At 32.3% G+C, this 24,241-nt stretch overlaps 1 protein-coding gene across 1 annotated transcript in view; it reads left to right on the top strand.

The window, feature by feature from the left end:
- The window catches only part of LOC133193571 (uncharacterized), a 28,930-nt gene extending 5,581 nt beyond the window's left edge, over window positions 1–23,349 (top strand). Inside the window, exons 3-14 of the mRNA XM_061329533.1 lie at window positions 2,183–2,313; window positions 6,854–6,941; window positions 11,878–11,904; window positions 12,959–12,979; window positions 13,535–13,555; window positions 14,166–14,189; window positions 15,020–15,336; window positions 15,524–15,651; window positions 15,898–16,079; window positions 18,565–18,675; window positions 20,609–22,184; window positions 23,129–23,349. Coding sequence (XP_061185517.1) covers window positions 2,183–2,313; window positions 6,854–6,941; window positions 11,878–11,904; window positions 12,959–12,979; window positions 13,535–13,555; window positions 14,166–14,189; window positions 15,020–15,336; window positions 15,524–15,651; window positions 15,898–16,079; window positions 18,565–18,675; window positions 20,609–22,184; window positions 23,129–23,311 — 2,809 coding nt within the window. The 3' untranslated portion in view covers window positions 23,312–23,349. The remainder of the gene's footprint in view (window positions 1–2,182; window positions 2,314–6,853; window positions 6,942–11,877; window positions 11,905–12,958; window positions 12,980–13,534; window positions 13,556–14,165; window positions 14,190–15,019; window positions 15,337–15,523; window positions 15,652–15,897; window positions 16,080–18,564; window positions 18,676–20,608; window positions 22,185–23,128) is intronic.
- Window positions 23,350–24,241: the final 892 nt, after the last annotated feature.

The following is a 24,241-nucleotide window of genomic DNA, read 5'->3' as shown; positions in this document are numbered from 1 at the left end:
ACAAACAAGCAAATAAAAAGTTGTGTATAACCGTTCAAAATGATTGACACCACAAGTTTTGTTTACAATGTACTTAAATGACGAAACTTCTGTATTTTTATTTATTTATTTTGAATACGTTAATACAAAGATCCTTGCCCTTGCTATATATTATTTATAAAAATTTATAAGAATTTCAATCCAATCCAGAGCTGTTGACAATGTGATTTAAACGCAATTAAAAGATATTTTTTAAAATAAGGGTGCTTGAAAATCGGATCATAGAAAATTGAATGCAGATTTAATCTGTTTATCGATCTAATTCTTATAATAACGAGGGACAAAGTTTGTCAACTGTAGTGTGTTTTAAATTTGAGAAAGAAACATTCCACCGGAAGAAATGACTATTGAATGAATTGGCCTTATTAAAATTGATTGTAAAATAGAAAAAAAGATTAAACTTTATAATACTGTACTTTCTTTTTCAAAAAATGGCATTAATAGCCGCCCCAAGCTCATTATTTTTGATTGACACAAAGAAGTTTGTTTAACCTGAGATTTAAAAGTGATTTAATATTAAAACTAAAGGCCGTTTCATTGTATAGCTTTCATTTTAAAAATCTATTGCTTTTCAGACCACTAGCAAGCAATCTGAATATAAAATTTATTTGTTATTTTTACTTTTAAAATGTAAGCACGTTAACTGTACATGTATAATTAAACAGACAATTCTGAAGAAACCTGCATCTAAGCCTCTCATAGATTTGTTTGTCTTGGGGCTTTACTTTGTTCCCCCCCCCCCCCCTTTCCACAAAGGATGGCCAGTTTCTTATTATTATCCTTAAGTCTTATTTTCATAAATATTATTTTTGTTTTTTCTCAGAGAACTCTTGCCTGGTTGTCAAATTAAAAAAAAATACCCAAGGCTTCAGATAGTTGGAATATGAGGTACATGTATCTGTATAGCTATATAAGACAGTGTGTTTGGTTTGTAAGTTTGACCTACAAACGTCCTTAAATTTTGCTCTGGAGACAATATATGGGACTGTACACTGTACAGGATATATTTCATTTCTATCGCTTAAATCTTGATTTAGATTAGATACACGTTGCAAGTGCTTTTATATCATCAAGTGATGAAATGAGATTTGATTCACATACGACCTTTGAACTTACAATCAGTTTTTAATAGTTTGGCCAGTAAACCTGACCAGAACATAACCTCCTCCCCAAACATCTAAGCATATATTACTTGGTAAGTCGGCAATAGTCATTGTAATAAGCGCTATGTACCTTCATGATCCATATATGACATTGACCTTTGACCTCAAAATTACTTATTTGAGGAGAAAATTTATTTATGCCAGTTTTTTTCATGCTAAACATATCTGGCATGTTAGCACCCCCCCCCCTTCCCCTTCACAAAAACTGTGTTCGGGCCAATGTGATTTCTTTAGTTCTAATTTGAATGAATTTCATTGTACTCAAAATATTTCTAGTTCTTAACTATTTGAAAGGATTTTTTTAATCTCCAGTCAAGGGCAGCTATACAAAATATTTCTTGTACTCTACATAAAACAATACACATTTTAAAGAAAAACATATCCGATTTCGTATACATATTTAATTAATCTGATGTTTTGATATCATCTAGCCTCTTAATTTGATTAGATTCCGAGCTATGGGATTTTATCAATTCCCAGGATATTAATTTCTCGGTCATTTTCTTCCTTCGACTTCATCAGACTTTGATATTAGATTTCTAATATTGATTTTAAAAGCTAGACTCTTGGATTGAAATATCAATCACCTGATGTTATTTGTCGAAAACATCATTATATGCACGAAACAATTGTTTATGAATACACAAATAACTGCTTGATAGCAAGTCTGATAAATTTGTTTATTTGCGGTAGAGTAGCATATAACCAACTTATTCTACTTTTATTCATGTAAAAAATTGACTGAGTGAAAAAAAAAAATACCGTGGAAAAATTTTATAACTAGGATTAGTATGCTCTTCTTTTAATTTCAGGTGAACGCTAATGCATGGAAATCTTAATTGATGGGATTAAAAAATCTGATTTATCGTAAAAAAAGAAAACAAATAAACAAACTAACGAACAAAAACAAAATTTGAAATTCAACCTGTTCCCGGAAAAGATGCTGTGAGAATTAGTTGCAAAACTAGAAATCTTTAAAGAAGTTTGATCAACATGGATGTCGTGAAGCAGATTATAACCCGTCCCAGAGTTCTCCGCTCGGATCCGGAACTGGAAATGCTCGTGGAATTCTTCCGGAAAAAGAGTCCTCTTCTGCAGAACTTGGATAAAAGTAAGTTTTGAAATTCCCAACTCGATATACATGTATAGTGTACCAGCTACGATCATCACAGATTAGAGAAGCGTATCAGAGACCAGAGAAGCGCAAATACTGACTTTTAAATACCCCAAAATACAGCTGAATATACACTCTTATGGAACGCCATAGCTGTCTTAAGGTATGATACATCATATTACATGGTGTGTTCTATATAATAAAGGGTTGATTCAATATATTAAATGGTCATCACTCCTTGTTAAAGGGTGAAGAGCACATAATACATGGTGCGTTCAATATAATAAATGGTCGGTTCATTATGTTAAATGGTCAACATTACTTGTTATAGGGTGAAACGTACATAATAAATGGTGTGTTCAATATAATAAAGGGTAGGTTTATTATGGTAAATGGTTACTGCCACTCGTCATAGACTGAAATGTACTTAATACATGGTGCATTCAATAAAATAAAGGGTTGGTTCGTTGTGTTAAATGGTCACCACTACTTATTATAGGGTGAAACATACATAATACATGTAATTGGTGCGTTCAATATAATAAAGGGTCGGTTCATTGTGTTAAATGGTCACCACTACTTATTATAGGGTGAAAGTACATAATAAATGGCGTTTTCAATATAATAAAGGGTCGGTTTATTCTGTTAAATGGTCACCGCTACTTGTTATAGGGTGGAACAAAATAAATGGTTAGTATTGCATTACAAAAGATACGTCAAGTACATTACTTGGTGTGCAGCTAACAATATGATGGCTTAAATGGTGTCTTTGGAAGGTTTAAAATGCCACACTCTTCTTTTGATATTCTTATTTTAATTTTGTGTGTCAGTATGTGTGTGTGTAGGGGGGGGGGTACCCAAACTTAAAGAATAAGGGGGGATACGCAAACTTGAAAAATCTAGTTTAGTAAGGGGGTTAGGTACGGTCTAGGTCAGATTATTTATTTTCGCCCAAGTGGGAGACAGATTGTTTATTTTCAACAATTTCATGGACAGATTATTTATTTCCAAAATCTTCCAGGCCTCCCCTACCTCAGAATCAGTCAAGTTTATCTGACACAATAAAATAAAATATCAATTAAGTATCGATGTAGGCCTGTGGTTCGAGGGGGAAGAGTGCACCGATTTAATATGAAAATTTTCATTCAAAGGCTGCTTGCCCCCCCCCCCCCCCATATTTTTGTAGCAGCATGGTTGAAATGTGTCCCACTTTAATGCATTGATTTAAGAAAATGTCGAAAAGTTATAGAAAGATACTACACCACCCCCCCCCCCCACCCCCAGTAGGTTTTTTTTTAATTCTTGTCAATTTTTTTTATCCCCCGTTTAAAAATGTTGCTATGGGCCTATGTGGCAAATTAAAAGCGTTGTATACTGTATAGACACGACCCCTCCTCCAATTTCCACACATAATGCAAATGACAAAAAAGGGGGGATAATTTTTACGAAAGGATTGAGAGAGGTGTGGTCTTTCTATAAACAATTCTATTAACATAGAAAAATGATATTTTTACAGAGGAGGAAATATTATGTAATAAGTGACTGTGATGTTCCTTAGAAGATTACACATTACGTACGGCAAAAAGAAGATGACACTAAACTCTCCCTCCCCTTCCATCAGCCGTTCTTTTTTATCAATCGTACTTGATAACGATATACATTTAAAGATACGTGACATTTGTGTACTAAAGGCAAGTACCAAAAACGAGTACTGATTCACATCACATTTCTTATAGAATTAAACGAAAACACAGAAGAATATTATGGAAAGTAATTTGATTTTGTGTTGTTGGGGCTGGGAGATTCTAGATATAAATTATACTAGTATTCCCCCACTGCGAAGAAAAATAAATAAATGGACCTTGTTAGGTGGTACCACCCTGAAAATATAGAGTTTGGGTACCTCCCCGCAATAAAATATTTTTTGGCTTGTCAATCTTAATGAACATGAAGAGGAAAATTAAATCTGACCCAGATCACCTTTAAAATAAATTATCCGTCCTATACCGACATAAAAATAAATAATCTGACACTGAAAAATTTGCCAGCGCCCCCCTTTCAGAATGAAATGGCCGATTCCTAAAACGTTCCGGGAAATATAGTTTTACGGTACGTTTCATTGATAGCTCGCACAAGACCTCAATGTATATTCAAATTTGCATAAGAGGTCGCAGCGCCCCCTTTCGTCCTAATTTGCTTAGAAAATTTGACTCGGATTACTCATTCTAACTTTCTTATTTTAACATTTTTACTATTACTTACTCTTAATTTCTAACTCCGCCTTTACACATTTTTTTACTGAAATAAAGGAAGGTGTATATACTGAAATAAAATTTTGAAAGTTTCTTAAAGAATCAAGTGTCTTTGGAATATAATCTTTCAATTTCAGCCTCATAAAGTAAATAATAAAAGCTGTACGGTTCTTTCGGTGACCAAGTAAATATTCAAATTAAGAAAATCTGTAAAAAGGTAAAAATGAAATGAAAAATTGAATTGGAAAAACAAGATGTTAGAACTAAGATAATAAATAAATGAAATATTAAAATAAAATTGGAAAATCAATAAATTAGAGTAAGAATACTAAAAGAGAACTGTGCCACGGAAATCTCTCCATAAACACCAGTTAATTAAATCAACATAGCTAACTTTTAATGTGTGTTTTTTGAAACCATGTGAAATTAGCTGCACACTGATTATATGTACTTAACGCATTTTTTAAAACGTGTTAATTTCTATTTATTATGTGCCTTTCACCCTATAACAAGTAGCGGTGACCTTTTAATACAGTAAACCGACCCTTTATTATATTGAACACATCATTTATGTACCTTTCACTCTATAACAAAGAGTGGTGACCATTTAACATACTAAACCGACCCCTTGTTATGTAGAATGCACTATTTCTTATACACCCTTAACCGTATGACAAAGGATGGTGATCATATAACATAATGAACCGACCCTTTATAATATTGAACGCACCATCTATTATGTACGTTTCACCCTATAACAGGTAGCGGTGACCATTTAACATAATGAACCGACCCTTTATTATACTGAACGCACCATTTATTATGTACGTTTCACCCTATAATAAGTAGTGGTGACCATTTAACATAATGAACCGACCCTTTATTATATTGAACGCACCATCTATTATGTACGTTTCATCCTATAACAGGTAGCGGTGACCATTTAACATAATGAATTGACCCTTTAGTATATTGAACGCACCATTTATTATGTACGTTTCACCCTTTAACAAGTAGCGGTGACCATTTAACATAATAAATCGACCCTTTATTATATTGAATGCACCATTTATTATGCACGTTTCACCCTATAATAAGTAGTGTTGACCATTTAACACAATGAACCGACCCTTTATTGTATTGAATGCACCATTTATTATGTACTTTTCACCCTTTAACAAGTAGTGGTGACCATTTAACACAATGAACCGACCCTTTATTGTATTGAATGCACAATTTATTATGTACGTTTCACCCTATAATAAAAAGTGGTGACCATTTAACATAATGAACCGACCCTTTATTATATTGAACGCACCATGTATTATGTACGTTTCACTCTATAACAAGTGGCGGTGACCATTTAACATGGTTAAATGATCCTTTATTATATTGAACGCACCATTTATACACCTTTCACCCTATAACAAGGGGTGATGACCATTTAACATACTAAACTGACCCTTTATTATATTGAACACACCATATATAATGTATTTTTCACCGTACAACAAGTAGTGATGACCATTTAACATAATGAACCGACCATTTATCATATTGAATGCACCATGTATTATGTGCTCTTAACCCTTTATCAAGGAGTGGCGACCATTTAATTTACTGATTCAACCCTTTATTATATAGAACACACCATGTAATATTATGTACCATACCTTAAGACAGCTATGGCGTTCCATACACTCTCCTCCAAAATTCGGTGAAAACTGCGAATTTAGATGTCATTGTTCAAATCGAAGTGAGGTCTGTGACAGACATACAGGAAAATGTTTCAGATTAAGAATTATAATGATCTGCCTTGTACTTTTGGAAACTTAATTTCATCATTAGCACTATCATCAATTTTCTCTACACCAGTCATGGGAAATAGAAATTTTACTTCGGGGGCTATAAAGTAGCTATCATGGGTTTGCAATTATGCTTGCACTTTGACAATCTTGATTTTTGAGTTTTATTTTGTTAGATATGGAGAATTATACCGCGGGCTTAGGTAATGAGTAGACATGCTGTTCATAATTATATATGATTGAGCCTCCTGTTTTTGTCTTTTTGAAAGGTTACAGTGATTTTACTGTTTTAATCCACCTACATGTATTATTTACCCGTCCAAATCAAGATGCATTTTCTTTGAATCAAAATTATCTTCTCTAAAATCATCTAGAAAAACGGCCACGGATTCTTTTTTATTTAATTTTTTTACAAGCAACATGTTGAACCAATTAAAAAAATAAAGAACAACAAAGATTGAATATATTTTCTCATTTCAGATATTTTGATGGACATAGGCAGAAATTGTACCTACCATAAATGTACTAGGGACGATATCATCATAAAGCAAGGGGAAAAGGGAGATGCGTAAGTACGATAACTCTTACAAAGACACAAAATTGTGATTTATACTATTTCTCAAATAGAGTGATTCCCCTTAGATCATCAAATACATATTGGTTCCTGAAATGAATTATCATAATTCATTAAGGAAAAAAAAAACATGTTAAGTACTTGGTCCTAATAATCAATAATATACTGGTACTTTTGTACCAAAGAAACTTTAATCAATGGATCCAAAAAATTGTACGAAATGTTCTAAAAGCTTGAAGGATGGTTGTAGGCTATTGCAAAAGATATTTTATAAGCCTAGAATTCCCCAGCTGGGTATGACAAAATCGTGTTAACGTAAAAATCAATCCAGCTATCGGGCTAGGGGATTTAAATAGGATTAATATGGAGCTAAACACCAGGTCTATTCTGTAAAGTTAAAAACCTGTAAGAGACCACTTGACCTAAATTATACTGATACTACAGTTGTTAAGAAAATGAAAATCACAGAATAGGGAAAGCCCATGTTCTAGTGGTGACAGTATGCACCGTCCATCTCTCTTTCTGTCTCATTCTCTCTCTCTCTCTGTCGATTTGAATTATTCTGTGCCCGTGAATTCGAACCAAGATACTTTTACTATTTCGATTTGGGCAGAAATTCTTGTAATTTAGATTCCTATTAATATTGCTCAAGATATCAATAAACTATAAGTTAAGTGAATTAATGATGGTTCACTGTGTCTAGTGCCCAGTGAAACACGGAATGCTCCTCTCTCTCTCTCTCTCTCTCTCGGCAATACAGATTGAAAAATGTCAGAAGTGAATGTCTCAAATTTGCACTAATCCCGTAGAGCATGATAAAGCTATTCAATGTTGTAATACTTTTGTAAAATTTGTGAAGGAAATCTTAGTTATTTCAATATGAGACGACTCTAACTCTAATTTAACAGAATAATATTGTTATCTGACAATGTTAATGAATACATATTCCCATAAGCTTTTAACAAGAGGCACTTGAGTATCCCAATGTATTCCCGTGTGCACGGTGAAAACGCCTTTTCCCATAGCACTTAAGCCGCCAAAGTCTGAAAATCAAGCAAATTCAAAAATGAAAGGTAATTATATTATCTTATCAATGAAAAGATAGCAAACATTTAAAATTCCTTTCCCTCTCTGAAACGAATTGTTAAAGCAACAATCACCATTATTCCGATAGCTACTTATAAAATAAAACGGAATGGTCGAATGTTGTATATACATTTTAATTAAAAAGTTTATTTGAAAGTGAATATTCTGTTTGCTTCATATGACACGTGTTAACTCTGGTACTTTTTAGATTTTGTAAAGTCAGTGATATCTATATATAAGAAAGGCTTTTAGTATAAACGAGTTAGATTAGAAACTAATGAAACACCGACAATACATTCTCTGAAACAAAAATTGTTAAAGGAATAATTGAACACGATAAGGTAATTATATTTTTTCTCTTTAGTATGAAATTTAAGAATGGCCGAAAGTTTTGACAGCATGTTTTATTTTTCACTACCGTTAAATGTCACACTGGATAAAATCCGTTAGTTAAATACTTATCAAATATACTGAGTATATGCTCCGAGATTGTTATTTCAGCTGTGATTTGATTGGATAGATTTTCATTTTAAAATATTTAATTTCTTTCTTGTAGTATTATATATTTTTATCACTTAACTTTTATATTTATTTTTTTTAAATCAAGAACATATTCACATATATTATACATTGGAGCTTTATTTGTTTTCTTTTAGTTCCAGTTCAATTAAAGGGCGATTTTTTTCTAGTTTAGTGGGGATGTTAACTTTGAACTTAATTTTTAAATTGATTTGAGAAACGCAGTATCCTGGCGTCATATATATGGTTGATTTATTTACTCCAGTTTATATTGCACCCAAAGTAAACTTCAATATACTGCCCAATAGTAGACCCACTAATGTAAAGTTCCATACGAGGCAGCAGGTAACGGATCTATCCCACTCCTGTCTATCAGCTACATGTGCCTCCCAACACTATCTCTGTGTCCTCACCCCACGGGATCCGCCCCCCCCCGCCCTGTTCACCGAGTTCCACGCGATTCTGTGGTGATCCCTTTTATCCCGTCACCTTTTCGGGGGGCTTCTGTGTTCCGTTAAATTGTTATCTTCATGCGTCGCACGGCGGACAATGATATCAAAGTCAAATGTCGAATTCTTGCTTTTTCTTTATTTACATATTCTTGACATTCCAATCACTAGAAGCCATATCGTATATATTCAGTATTACAGGTGTTGATAGGGATATGCTTGGTTTGTGTTTGAATTATTTTTTGAACGTAAATCGAATCGTCGTGATTTTACGGGGTTTATTTCTAGGATTATTTGTCCGTTTATATTTTAATATTTATTAGAGGTAAGAGCTTATATATTAAATATTTTTTTTTTAATATTTTCCCTAATTGTAATATTTATTCTAAGTAAAAAAAAATGTTTTCACCTTTTTGTTGATGACACTCTTGTAAGCCATAGAATGTCGACTACTATTTTTGATTTAAGCAAAATTCATTTATATCAAAACCGCGATACGCCACATGAAATGAAATTTAAATAAATGAAATAGGGCAATGCCTAGTAGTTCCATATGCTAGCTTTGTACACCTGAAGTATCGGCATCTACTTTGAATTCATGCTTCAAAGGTTTTCCAAATAAAATAATCTATTCCGGTACAAAATGCGGCATGATCTTATCTGAATTTCTACGGGAGGGATATCTACGAGTACATGACGATATCTGGATATCCGTAAAGTCTAAAATTGTCTCGTCGTAAAAATTCAGCATCAAAAGAAAACTTTATACATGTACTTGTACTGTAAACTTTTTAAATTCAAACGATGATAGGGTACTTGTATATAATGTCAATTGGTAGATTAACGATGGGAGGTGGAATAAAAATGTAAAATGTTCTTACTCTCTTGATTTGTTGTGAATTAAAACAAAATTAAAGACAGAACTTTAATTGACATTATAGTAGATCTCTCTTCCTAAGTTCTGCAGCTTAAAGTAAATGTACATGACTGTATACACCAAGGATAGAGCATGCGACTTTCAGTTCAGTTGTCGGGAAAAATGAATAAAAATTATTCTGAGATTGAAAGGTCAATCTAACGTTAAATACAAAGTATAAATGCTTCAGGATATTTTGTTGTACATAACCTATTTTTCCATTATTTCAGGAGAAAAAAAAATTATCTGTGACGTTAGCGAAACTGTGCTTTCCTTCAGGAATTAAAACGTCCCTTTTTTATTCCATGTTAATAATCATTTGAAATGTCAAACAATCCTCGATACTTATCAGTTAAATGTTAAAAGAAGAATTAAATGTCCTAACAATTTCATACGAACACATTAAGAAGTATGCACTTTAAAATTTTAATGGATTTGAATACATGTCACAATGAAAATTCAACTCTCAACAGCAGGTTTTTATCAGAATTCAGAAACTAATGATGTCCCCGAATCAAATTACCTATACGATTATTGACTGTTACGTGAACAAAGGAAAGAAATCACATTATTTAACTATCTATCTTTGTTGTCGTAAAAGTCGAATGGGTAGGACAGAATTAATAGCTATATTATGCAGAAGCACACTGCAGTAGGTACCTGATGTTTCTCAGGGCATCCGAGGTAGGAATTAATTTTATTAATTTTGTTGCATTTAAAAATAAGGGATTCATTATGCTTTCAATTGTTTCTTTTAATTGTTTCTTTGTCGACAAATCATTTGATACGCACCTCGATGACCAAAATGAATTTAAAATCGTTTTTTTCCCGAAAGTCACAAATAAAAAAATGAAGTATTTATATGGCTTGTGACACTTCTAGTCGCATTAAATAAATAGTAAATAAATAGTATGGACTAAAGTATCCTGGAAAATATTCCAGTGAGAATTTCGTAGGTTGTTAAATTGTGTACAATTTACGAAAATGGATTTGAAGTTAAATATTTTTATCGAGAATTTCGATGGACGTTTTACATGCCCAGTTTCCAGCTGCAGATCAGGAAAGATGTCTATTTATAACATGAATTAAATCTATTTACAATGTTTGTGCTATTTAACATGTAAAGAACCGTGATATACTTTTTATTACTGACACGATATTGACACAATACCAACAAGTTATTGACACGATACTGACACAGCACAAACAGTTACCGAAAGGATACTTAATGTTACTGAAATGTTAACGATAGAATTTGGACACAATACCAATTGATTACTGACAGGATACTGACAGTTAACAAATAGGATATTGATAGGTTACTGACAAGATATTGACAGGATATTAAATGGTTACTGGTTGAATCCTTGTAGGTTACTGACAGGTTACTTACCTAATTACTGGCCGATTACTGACAAGATATTGACAGAATATTAACTGGTAATTAATTGAATACTTACAGGTTACTGATAGGTTTCTGATAAGAATTTAACTACTTTCTGTCAGAACACATAGAGATGACTTGGAGGTTACTTACAGAATATTTGACAGATTACTTATATACAAAATACTTAAAGATTACTGACAGGGTACACTGATGTGACACTCGCCAGAGTCGGTGTTATACTTGGCTGATTTTTTTTATATAAAATGGAGGAAAGATGGATCCAAGTCGTATGAAATTCTTCAGAGAAAATGTGTTGAAGATTTCAATTTGAAAAGGAAGAAATATGTGCCATACTTCGTTGAAGAACGATGCTTTAATGATACGTCTAGTTATTAAATACATGTGCCTCCTAGTATAGCAGTTCATGACTGGTCAATTATAAAGTCTCCTTAAATGTTTTCTGGGCATATCTTTTCTGTTGCTTAAAAGTGAACATTACATGTATCATGTAGAAGTGATATAACCGATTGTCTAAATATTCCATTTGATTAAAATTATACATGTATGTGTTAGTTTAAAGGAAGAAGACGAATTTAATCGGTATGTATGTATGTCTGTTGGTGATACGGTACAGCATGTTGTAGCTGGGAGTAAAGCTATGCTATATGAGTCCCAGAATTTATTGACCATTATGAACCAATGCTAAGGATAATGGATATTTTTATGCTATTTTAATCAGGTGTTGGAAAGAAAAACCCTTAGTTAGCGTATAATGTGTGGTGATAGGTGAATTCTATTAAATATTTTTGGAATGTTAGATTATTGTTAATAAATGTTGGAAATACCCAATTACAGAAAAATTTATATAACAAAGAACATAATAAATATTTGACAAAGTTGATAATTCATCAATCCTGCATTAGAAGTTTAGCTAGTTGCTTGGTTTATTCATGATTGGCTACTAGAGTATTACACACATCTTCCATATACGTTCAATGTAATATTTGATATTATCGAGTCACCTTATGATCGAAGTTAGCGAACATTTGACATTAAAGCATTTTTCAAGCAATTTTGCATTAGCATTTTTACAGTTCCATTGTTAAGGTTTTATAATGGGCAAAAAGGAATATATATATATATATATATATATATATATATATATATATATATATATATATATATATATATATATATATATATATATATATATATATATATATATATATATATATGAAGGTTATTTACAAAAATACATTGAACTATATGAAGTTAAAGTCAACTGGAGAATAAAGTAATTATTATTTTAAGGAGTGAATATGTTACCTTATGATAATTATCATAAGACAATGATTATTAATTAGATTTATTTTTTGTTAAGAAAAACCCTCTATAAAAAATATGAATATATTTAACGTTTTACGAAATAAAGGTAAGAGAACTTTAAACTATATAATTGATGTATTTATTATATAGATAAATGAATATTCTCACATCTTCAAAGAGGCTGCAGCATTAAGCTTACTGTATTATTTGTTTAGAAGTGCCATGGCATACGCTCGATTGCATTGTTTGCTTACAAAAGAAACCCAGTACAAAAAAGATTAGAATATCCATATGTTATAACTCTCCATGTTTTTTTTTATGTTATCAGCATGCGCGTTGATGAAGATGGGTATGTTATTATACGTGTGAAACTGGTTAATGATAACATCTGCGTGAATCATAATTAATCATAAAGATTTTATCCCAAAATTAAAGCATGCTTTTATCAATTTCCTCAAGGAATTTTAGCATTTGAATTTTAAAATGCATGTTACAGATAAATTACTAATGATCAAAAGCCACTTAAGCATTTGTCAGGAAAGCAATATCAGAGCTTAATATAGCTCAGTGATGAAATGATGGCTTTCTTTGAAATCAATAGTTGTATAATATTCTATTTGAAGAAATAAAATATTATAGGTAGAACGTGTGTTTTGATATTTTGTTAAAGCCTAACATTATTGCTTGATGTAAAAACTATCATGTTTTTTTTCCTGCAGTCGACAGCTTATACTTAGAAATGTACATGTACATACATGTAGCAACAATGAAAAATGATGCATTGAGATAAAATTTCTTCACATAAATGAAGATTATAAGATTAATATATTTTTTAAAATCCTGAATTTTAATGATTTTTAAAATCCAAAATCATGAAAATGAGTTTGTTCATTGAATTACACAGGGACATCCCAGAAGATGATTGGTAAGATTTGTCACGTGACTTTGAGAATGGTGTGGTTGCTCGATCCAATTTGTAGTAAAGCGCATGCTTTTGTATGACATTGAAAAGTTTAATTGCATGAATAAGAAAGGAAAATTGGACATTAATCAACTGAATACTAACCTCTTAGGAAGAAATTTTATTGGAAGATGCTATGCATGTAATATTAGACAAAAAGACTGGCAAAATCCAACATTGAAATCGATGGTTCGTGTGGTTACGTTTCACAATAACTCGAAAGAGGATTTGCGCTGTTAGAAATTCATTACGATGTCTAGTTCTTTGAAGTGTTTGGCATTGGTGTGGTTAAAGCTAGGGTCGATTTAAGCTTTGCTTTAGATGTGTGTAAATTAAAATCTGTCAGAAAATATAAAAAAAAAAAACCTCTGCATTCAAATAGATGGGTTCTGTAGAGATTGGCTTTTTTCAGCTGGGTATGTTTATTTTAACGGTTGTTCAATATTTTCCCTTCCAATGAAAAAAAGGGGGAAAAAGATACGAACTTGTAAAGCTAAAACCTTGCCTAGTGTTGGCTATTTGCTTCTTTTTTTGTGAAGAATGACATGTTATATGTGCTTTTTACGTCACATAGGGACTCTGTGGAAATCGAGTTCTGGTGAGTTGTCATTATTTCTTTGTTTCAGGCTTTATCACACAAGCGTGCAGAAAGAATGTCTCCCACATATATTTGTCATTGTTTCTTCACATGTCATTCATTGTCAAAAGATGTACACGAATTATTGCATTCATCTTGGTCAACGGTGGCTGACGTGTGTCTCATACACATATTCCTGAAAGTGTAATTAATAGTCTTACTTTCAGCATGTGCGATAAATTTCAGCGTGAATTTAACATCATGGATTTATTTTAGCCTGAATTTAAAATATCAAGCATGTGCAGTTTATTTCAGCGTGAATTTAACTTTATGTTTATTTTTTAAGCGTTGCATATAACAAATATTTTTTTTAATGATGATTGTTTGGTTTGATCCTTTTGGAATCACATGTGTAAGACGTTTGAACTAATCAAAGAAAAACAATTTGCACGTTGAACATGTACAACTAACTTGTCGCTTTATTAAATAACATCGATTGCAATATTTGAAAATGATATCTAGGTTTTACCGTCTGACAGAAAGGTCAGTACATGTATATGTACGTAGGAGAAGAAAAATAAATCGATAAAAAGGTTAAAATAAGGAAAAATATATATATGCTTATTGATAAGTACTGTGCCATTTCCAGCCTTCTCTTAAGGTTTGTAACTATGTCCGTTTCTGTTTTGCATATAAATTATTTAGAATAGGATGAAAATATATTTACTTAATATCATTTATTTCTATTATCTTTTCATAAATTCTTTTAGCAGAGTTGGTCTTTAAAATCTCGGGTTTTTCTTAAAGTATAAATTTTTATTCTTTCCATATTTTGTATACCTTTATTCTAGCTTCTACATAATTCTTAACGGCACGGTCTCCGTTTACATCGACCCCAAGATGACCGGGGAGGATGAAGGGGGTTACTTCACCCCAGCCCGCCGTAAAACCCCTTCCCCTGCCCCTTCATCTGTTCCGGCCACACCAGAACCTGGACATCTTGATCCATCCGGTCCAAAGGGCGCGCATGCGCTAGAGACACTGGCAGAAGAGGAGGAAGATGACGAAACTGACGAAGCGAAAGAGAAAAAAGTATTAAGAAAACCAGCACCCAAAAAACTTGCTGTTCTAGATCGCTCCAAGTTTGGGAAATTAATCGTGAATTACGGTAAGAATTACTGAAAGGATATTTATTAACTGATAATTTGAACGAAAAGTTTGAATGAAAATTTCACCAATATGTGTTGTAAATGTGTTTATTAAAGTAAAAAGTTATATAAAACTTTTTTTTTTTTTTTTTTTTTTTTTTTTTTTTAAAAAAATTCAACTGTTTTTCGGAATAATATCATTTTCAGGACCCGGTAAATCCTTTGGAGAGGTGGCTCTTGTCAAGAGAGACAGTTTTCGGAACGCCTCTATTATTGCAGATGAGGATGTAGACCTTTTGGTGATTGGACAAGACTTATTTGATAGATCCCTAAAGGTGACTGAAGGATTGATCTAGAATTCAGAATGTTATATCAATAGTCAACAATCTGCAACTGTTTCATATTTATGAAGAATAAAGAGTTTATCAAATTAAAGAAAATGCTTCAAATTAAGTTTATATACGATAAATGTATATTTTTCGTCCACAAGGAAAGAAAGCAGTGATAGATTTAACTAATTATTAGAATCCCATATTTTCTTATAATGCTATTTTAATTTGTGTACCTCTATTACTTACCAGTCTGACCATGAGAGAGAATTTGCTGAGATTAGCGACTTTATCGAGTCTCATCCTTTCTTCTGTCACATGCCAAACAAACTGAAGAAGCTTTTGGAAATGAGTCTGAGGCGGGAGACATTTATCTTTGACACCGTGATGGTGAAACAGGGGGACCCCGTGATAGGACTACACTTCATACTCAAGTATACAGTCTAGCTATTGAAGTATTCAAGTATACAGTCTAGCTATTGAAGTATTCAAGTATACTGTCTAGCTATTCAAGTATCCTAGTATACAGTCTAGCTATTGAAGTATTCAAGTATACAGTCTAGCTATTGAAGTATTCAAGTATACAGTCTAGCTATTGAAGTATTCAAGTATACAGTCTAGCTATTGAAGTATTCAAGTGTACAGTCTAGCTATTCAAGTATTCAAGTATACAGTCTAGCTATTGAAGTATTCAAGTGTACAGTCTAGCTATTCAAGTATTCAAGTATACAGTCTAGCTATTGAAGTATTCAAGTATACAGTCTAGCTATTGAAGTATTCAAGTGTACACTTTAGCTATTGAAGTATTCAAGTGTACAGTCTAGCTATTGAAGTATTCAAGTATACACTTTAGCTATTGAAGTATTCAAGTATACATGTACAGTCTAGCTATTCAAGTATTCAAGTGTGCAGTCTAGCTATTCAAGTATTCAAGTATACAGTCTAGCTATTCAAGTATTCAAGTATACAGTCTAGCTATTCAAGTATACAGTCTAGCTATTGAAGTATTCAAGTATACAGTCTAGCTATTCAAGTATTCAAATATGGAACCTACACATGTAGCTAATGAATATTTCATGTAAACAGTCTAGCTATTGAAAAATTCATGTATACAGTCTAGCTATTGAAAAATTCATGTATACAGTCATGCTATTAAAGTATTTGCAAAGTTTGCAGCCTACAATGTAGCTATTGAAGTATTTAAGTTTACATTCTAGCTATTTACAGAAGTGTTCGAGTATACAGCCTGCTATTGAAGTATTTAAGTTTACATTCTAGCTATTTACAGAAGTGTTCGAGTATACAGCCTGCTATTGAAGTATTTAAGTTTACATTCTAGCTATTTACAGAAGTATTCCAGTATACAGCCTGCTATTGAAGTATTTAAGTTTACATTCTAGCTATTTACAGAAGTATTCCAGTATACAGCCTGCTATTGAAGTATTTAAGTTTACATTCTAGCTATTTACAGAAGTGTTCGAGTATACAGCCTGCTATTGAAGTATTTAAGTTTACATTCTAGCTATTTACAGAAGTATTCCAGTATACAGCCTGCTATTGAAGTATTTAAGTTTACATTCTAGCTATTTACAGAAGTGTTCCAGTATACAGCCTGCTATTGAAGTATTTAAGTTTACATTCTAGCTATTTACAGAAGTATTCCAGTATACAGCCTGCTATTGAAGTATTTAAGTTTACATTCTAGCTATTTACAGAAGTATTCCAGTATACAGCCTGCTATTGAAGTATTTAAGTTTACATTCTAGCTATTTACAGAAGTATTCGAGTTTACAGCCTGCTATTGAAGTATTTAAGTTTACATTCTAGCTATTTACAGAAGTGTTCCAGTATACAGCCTGCTATTGAAGTATTTAAGTTTACATTCTAGCTATTTACGGAAGTGTTCCAGTATACAGCCTGCTATTGAAGTATTTAAGTTTACATTCTAGCTATTTACAGAAGTGTTCCAGTATACAGCCTGCTATTGAAGTATTTAAGTTTACATTCTAGCTATTTACAGAAGTGTTCCAGTATACAGCCTGCTATTGACGTATTTAAGTTTACATTCTAGCTTTTTACAGAAGTATTCGAGTATACAGCCTGCTATTGAAGTATTCCAGTATTAGCTATTTGAGTGTACAACATACAAAATGTAGCCAGTGAAATATTGAAGTAGACACAAGAGCTATTGAAGTATTCAAGTACGCTGTATTAAGAGCTTAGTTATTTTCAAGTATACAGTAAAACTATGCAGGTATTCAAGTCACAGCCTAGATACTGAAGTGTTCAAGTGTACAGCCTACATATTTACGAGTAGCTATTGAAGTATTGAAGTATACAGCTTAGTAAATGTAGTATTCAAGTTTACAGCCTATAGTTACTGAAGTATTAAATAAACTTTCTCAAGTATACAGCCATACAATTAACATATTCAAGTACATGTATACAACCTATCTTTTGAAGTATACAACCTAATTTTTTTAAGTATTCAGTGTCTCGAAAATACAATACAACCTAGCTATTGAATTATTGAGATATATAGCCAAGCTTTTGAAGCATTCAAGTTTAATTTTTTCAGCCTAGCTATTGAATTTTTCAAGGATACAATCTAAGTAGCTATTGTATTAACTGAATTATTGAAATATACAGCCCATCTAAGTATTGAATTATCAAACAATATAGCTTACATGTAACTTCTGAAGTTTCAAGTAAACATCCTAGAAAATGAACTAAATAAGGATTACCACAAAATGTTTTATTGACTGACATGTAATTCATGCAGTCTCTGACTTGATCTGAGCTAAGCTATACGCAGATTTTTCTGTGTTTCTAATTCTTAGAGATTTATTTTAAGAAAAACAAAATTACACCAGAATGCACATTAGATTTACAAATAATAAACAATTATTCCAATTACAGAGGCCAAGCCAATGTGATATTAGAACCCCACAAACATCAGAAACAGTACTCACATCTGTGGCCCTTTGAGGCGGGTATCGATATCTACTCAGTGGAATTTGAGCATCTCAGGTAGGAAAGATAATTACGTGATTCGTATGGTTTGAAATATTTTATTGAAATCCTGTTACTTTCTCTCCCTTATCACAAATTTAAACTGAGTCACAATTTATCATATTTTGAACTATTCTACTAATAATATGCATTTAATAAATGTATACATTTCTTTTACATGTAGTATTGTCGCGTACTGATTTTGAAAATTAAAATAAGTGTACACGACTTATAGTTGTGTACTTATTTTAATTTTCAAAAATAAAAATCAGTAAATGACAGTATATTCATATATATTTATTATAATCGACAGAAAAATATGTGAGAAAGTTTTAAAATTAAATTTAAAAAAAAAGTGGGGGGAGGGGTGATAACGCATATTTCCGTCAATTTGACTAACACGAGCAATTTAGGGTATATATAGGGTGTTCTTTGTTTATATTTTGTGATTGTATATGATTTTTATCAAGACAAGAGAAAAGAAAGAAAAACATACAATAGATAATATTGATAAAAATTGTATACAAACAGAAATCGAGAGAGATTTTAATTATTACGTTTATAGTGAATATGCTCTCATACTTCTTGCAGTAGGCCGCGTACAACGTCAATGGAACAATATAATATTACGTTACTGGAAATAGAGTATAACGAAATAAAATCTATAGTGCCTTGTTAACAAGTACATGTACATATACATGTATTTACATTTCCAAATAATTTTCCTTAAGAATCTTTGCAAATCTGAAGACTGTTCATTTTCTCATGAACTACCATGGATGAGCATGACCTCCATTGTGACGTCAAAACTATAGTGCAAACGCGCTTCATGAAATATGCCGGCGTGAAGCGTCGTAGTTCATGTCCTCATGAATCTTCAAAAAATAAATTCATTTCTTAAGTAGACATCTATTTATTTCTTTACAAAATGGTAGTTATGATACAATTTCAATATATATTTCTTAAAAACTAATTTCAAATGATTTTCCTCTGTACATCAGTCCGACTTTTAGGAAAAAGTAAGTCTATAGAATTCTGTAGATGGTGGTTTTTGTTTTACATATATTTTTTAGTCATTCATATATAAGATATTTATGGACTATAATTGCTTTGTAAGCAACCTTGATTTTCACTTTATCACCATTTTGGACTTAGGTGTTTTTTCGTATATGGTGAACAGATTTTAAGAAAGCTTCTTTTTGTTAATAATACATGACAGTAATTTGTCACTCAAATGGTTCCGTCTTTATTGGCTAGGCAATCGATTTTTATGCCGTTATGGAATTTATTATTTTTTAAAATAACAAAAAAATTGAGGAGACATATAATTCTTGTGAAGTCTATGCGACACCTAATTATAACTTTTGGACATAAATCATGCACTGTATTACGTGATGCAGTCTTTTCTCATTTAATCTTTCTGAAACGAAGTTAGATTTATTATAAATGTAACACCAACTTTATTTCTCGACTACATAATGATTTGTAATGTAGAAAAAAATATTCTTATTTGAATAAGATCTAAGATTAAAATTTATTTTCTATACAAAAAGGGAGAAAAGAAAGTGAGTAATATCTGTGTAATTAAATGTAGAAGTAAAATAAAGCATTTGTTAATTTTAGGATGTTGTTGTACACAAACCCAATGTTGGTCGATGCTAGCCTTTGTTAAAAATGCTCTTATTGTTGTAGTGCTTAATGTAGATTATATGAATATTTATAAGATGGTGTATCATGCACGAATCTGGAAAAAATATGAAAAATTGTTGAAATTCTGTTTCGTTATTTTGATGTCGCTTTATGTTGCCTTGCATTAAACATATCGTTTCTAGAAAGTCAATATTGAAAGTAAGTTATTCAGAAATAAATTCTTCTCTTGTCTTTCGTGTTGATCAGATTGACAGTATAAGTTTCGAAACAACTTAAATTTCTTTGATCATTATTGTTTTAGGGAAGCAAGAAGACAGGCAATACTCAGAAAGTATGAGGATCCAGCAGTGTGGGAAACGAAATCCGAGGAACTTGTCATAAGACGGACTGAGGGGTACGCTGCCGTTGAAAAACGGATGAAGGAACGCCACGTAGATCTGTGCTCAATTCAAGACCGCGAGGTGATCGGGGACATCGAACTTCTGAATAATTTGAGTACCTATATGCACACAGTTAAGTGTATTGCAAATACTGAGGTATTTATATTAGACACGAAAAACTACGAAAGAATTGTTGGGAAGAAAAACACTGCTACCATCGATATTATGCGTGAACATGTGAAAGCAAAACTGGAAACGAGAATGAACATGAAACAAGGACATTTAGTACCCTTCTTGCAATTTTTGCATTTTAAAATGACGGAGGAATCTTTACCTCAGTCAAAACCTTTACCTCCATTAAAAACCTCCAAAACGCTTCCAGACAGGGACACCATGCTTCAACAGCTACTGCAGTGGTTCAAAGACGGAAAATCCACAATCGTGGAACCGTATACCCCTGGTGCAGTGTTTTATAAGCAACTCATGAAAGAAAAGGCAGCAGCCAGAAAAGACCATCCTCCACCTGTAAAAACAAGCGTTGCTCTTACTCTTCGAGCAAATCGACGAAACCAGCCGCCAAGGAAACCAAGAAGTTTGATGGAAATAAGGGAATCCCTGCGGCAGATGATGGAGGCGGAAGTAATAGAATTCGAAAATGAAAGTGCTAAAAAGCAGATCGGATCCCGACGAAAACCGAAGGAAAAGAGAGGAAAGGGTCGAAGGAGACATCCATCACAAACGCAATCAAATTTTGAAGGCAGCAGGAGTAAAGCAGCCTCGCTTCAGTCACTAGCCTCGCTTCCAAATTATCTAGGAGAGAAAGAGAACGACGAAACTGATAACTCACTTCTCACAATACTTGCAAATCACAATAAACCGACAAATGAAAACGAAAATAAGCCAAAGAGTAGGAGGGGTTCTTTAGAGGAGCAGAAAACTGTGAAACCAGTTTTAATTACGGAGGTAAATCGTAAAGACCAGCGTGTTGAACTACCAAATATAAAAGAGGAGAGAACACAAGAGGAAATTATTCTAAAGAAACAAAATTTAGGAAATAATACCAAAGAAGATTTCATATTAGAAACTCAGAAATCTGATGTGGCAGCTCGGACACAATTTCAGGTCTCAAATGCAGCTAAATCAAAGGAACTTCAAGTTCCAAACTTAGAAAATGTCCCTACTTTGATCGGACAAGAAAGTGATAAAGAGAAGGCTTTACCAAATATTGATGGGGCAGACACATCATCCACGGACAAGAAAAGAAATGAAAACTCTAAATGGGCAACAGCAATGAAATTCGTTAACGAGAATATCCATCGGCGACTTATGGCGAACAAGGACCCAGAGCACGACACACTTCCACATTACGACGACTACGAGTCTAATGATAAAAATCTGTCCTTCCTAGAGAACAGACTAATGGCTTTCCACGTGAAATATGGCGGGAAGTCAAAGATACACATGAAATTACCGAAACTTGCGCGATATACAGTTGACGTAAGTACATCTAAATATCAATTAAAAGTTAGTCTGTTTATAAAGCTGTGGAAAGCTATTAGATTTCGAAGGTTTCCCCAACAAGGAATCTATGTTTTGTCATAGATGTACCTGTGAACCAAAATCATTTGACCAAAAATAACATGGCAGGTACATGTATATGTATTTCCAGTAAAATCCTCATATTGATATACGATGTAGTGCTTAATCATCTGCTAATGAGAGATTTATCATTATATAAATACTTTGCATGTAACTGAGTGTAACATTGAAAATTTTCACCCCAAGAAAACCATTGTCAACCGAGGCATAGCCGAGGTTGACAATGGTTTTCAAGGGGTGAAAATTTTCAATGTTACACTCAACTACATGCAATATTTATTATATTATACTGAATGTTTTTTACAAATACATATTACAGTGAACCTTGCGCGCATAAATTCCGCGCAGTCAATATTTTTTGGAATATCACCCGTCGTCAAGCAATGTTGACTGTTGCTACGCTGGAGGGCGTGGCTTCATTATTCAGCGGGCAATAGTGTTTGTTGACAAATGTTTCTCGACGAATCAGATTCAACTAATTTACATGAAAGTATAATATTTGTAATTGTACTACAATGTTAGTAGATACATGTAGTCTGATACTTTGTGACTAATAACCTAAACTGAAAGGTAATGGTCTACATAGTGCAAACTGTCTAAATGTACGATAAATTTGCTTGAGATTTGACAAAGGTCAATTCACACTGAACACAGCTGCCACATTATGATCGATAATCCTTGTTTCCTGTCTAATCATTATTAATATGATAATATCATAAAATATATATTTGTAGATCTGAAGTTCAAAACTTCCTCAAAGGCCAAGATTAAAAAAAAAAGAAATGGCAATGCACTTACCAGTTGCTTATTTGTTGTAGACATAAAATTTTTATTTGTTTTAGGAAAATGATACCAAAGCTCCAAAACCTGGTGGAAAAGTATGGATAAGACGACGCATGTGCAGATTTGCAGACAACAAGATCCAGGTCAAAGATCATAAACATGTCCGCCATCATATTGTTGATGACATTCCAGATTTTGATAACGTACAAAAACAAAAACGTGTTATGCAAGCTTTTCTGTGATAAAAAATTTTTTTATAAGAAATTTAATAAATCATCTCTTGTAGAGGTATAAATGTTTTAAAACATATAGAAGTATAAATAAAAGTAATAAAATAAAAAAAAGATTGTTTTATCTTATTAAGCGCAGAACTTATTGATTCTTTTGATGCACAACTGATATATTGATATCCTAAATGATTCTGTAATATGCTCTATGAAATATGTTCAAACATGCAAGTTTTATCTTTATGCCTTATAAAAATATCGAATGTTAAAAACGAGATCTCAAGACGTACTGTTTCTACATCTTATTTGAAAGTTTGAAAGGTGATGTACATGTAAATCAAATCTGTCCTCTAAAAATTCCAAAAACTTCTAGAAAAAAAATGAAATCTCATTTTTTTTCCCCCAAAACTAAAAGCACCAAGTTTATGAATAATGAACAGTGTATATAAATTAAAGACTAGTTTTTTTTTCATCAGAAACAACTGCTTCTTCAACAGAAATGGAGCTCTGAAATTTTTCATATTTTTTTTTCATCAAAAAATTGTCTTTGATGCTCTCAGTAAGGAATATGTATAATACAAATTTTACTGATATTTTTTTAAAGAAAAACCTACTACATATACATGTATGTAATAGTCTTTCGATATATGAATATATTCACAACTTATAGTGTTATCAATGATTTACCATTAATTCAGTGACCATTCACACACAAGCTTTTTTTTATGTTCATGCAGCTTTAATCGCCTCGTTTTTCTTTTTAACATCGGGCTCGATTCTATATGATGTTCTGGAAACTTCCGTCAATATTAAGATCGGTGAATGACGAAAATAATTTGTAAATTTTCCTTTTTAATCGGTTATCACAACTTATTTCTTTTATATCATTTAAATCAAGTTTTGTTTGAATAATTCAGTGATGACGTTTTATGAAATAAATAAACG

Source organism: Saccostrea echinata, unplaced genomic scaffold, assembly GCF_033153115.1.
Source record: "Saccostrea echinata isolate AGI-Se365-2 ecotype Australia unplaced genomic scaffold, CSIRO_AGI_Sech_v1 ptg000028l, whole genome shotgun sequence".
NCBI classification, from domain to species: domain Eukaryota; kingdom Metazoa; phylum Mollusca; class Bivalvia; order Ostreida; family Ostreidae; genus Saccostrea; species Saccostrea echinata.
Note: the sequence above shows the minus strand (reverse complement) of the source record. Positions and strands in the feature narration are given on the sequence as shown.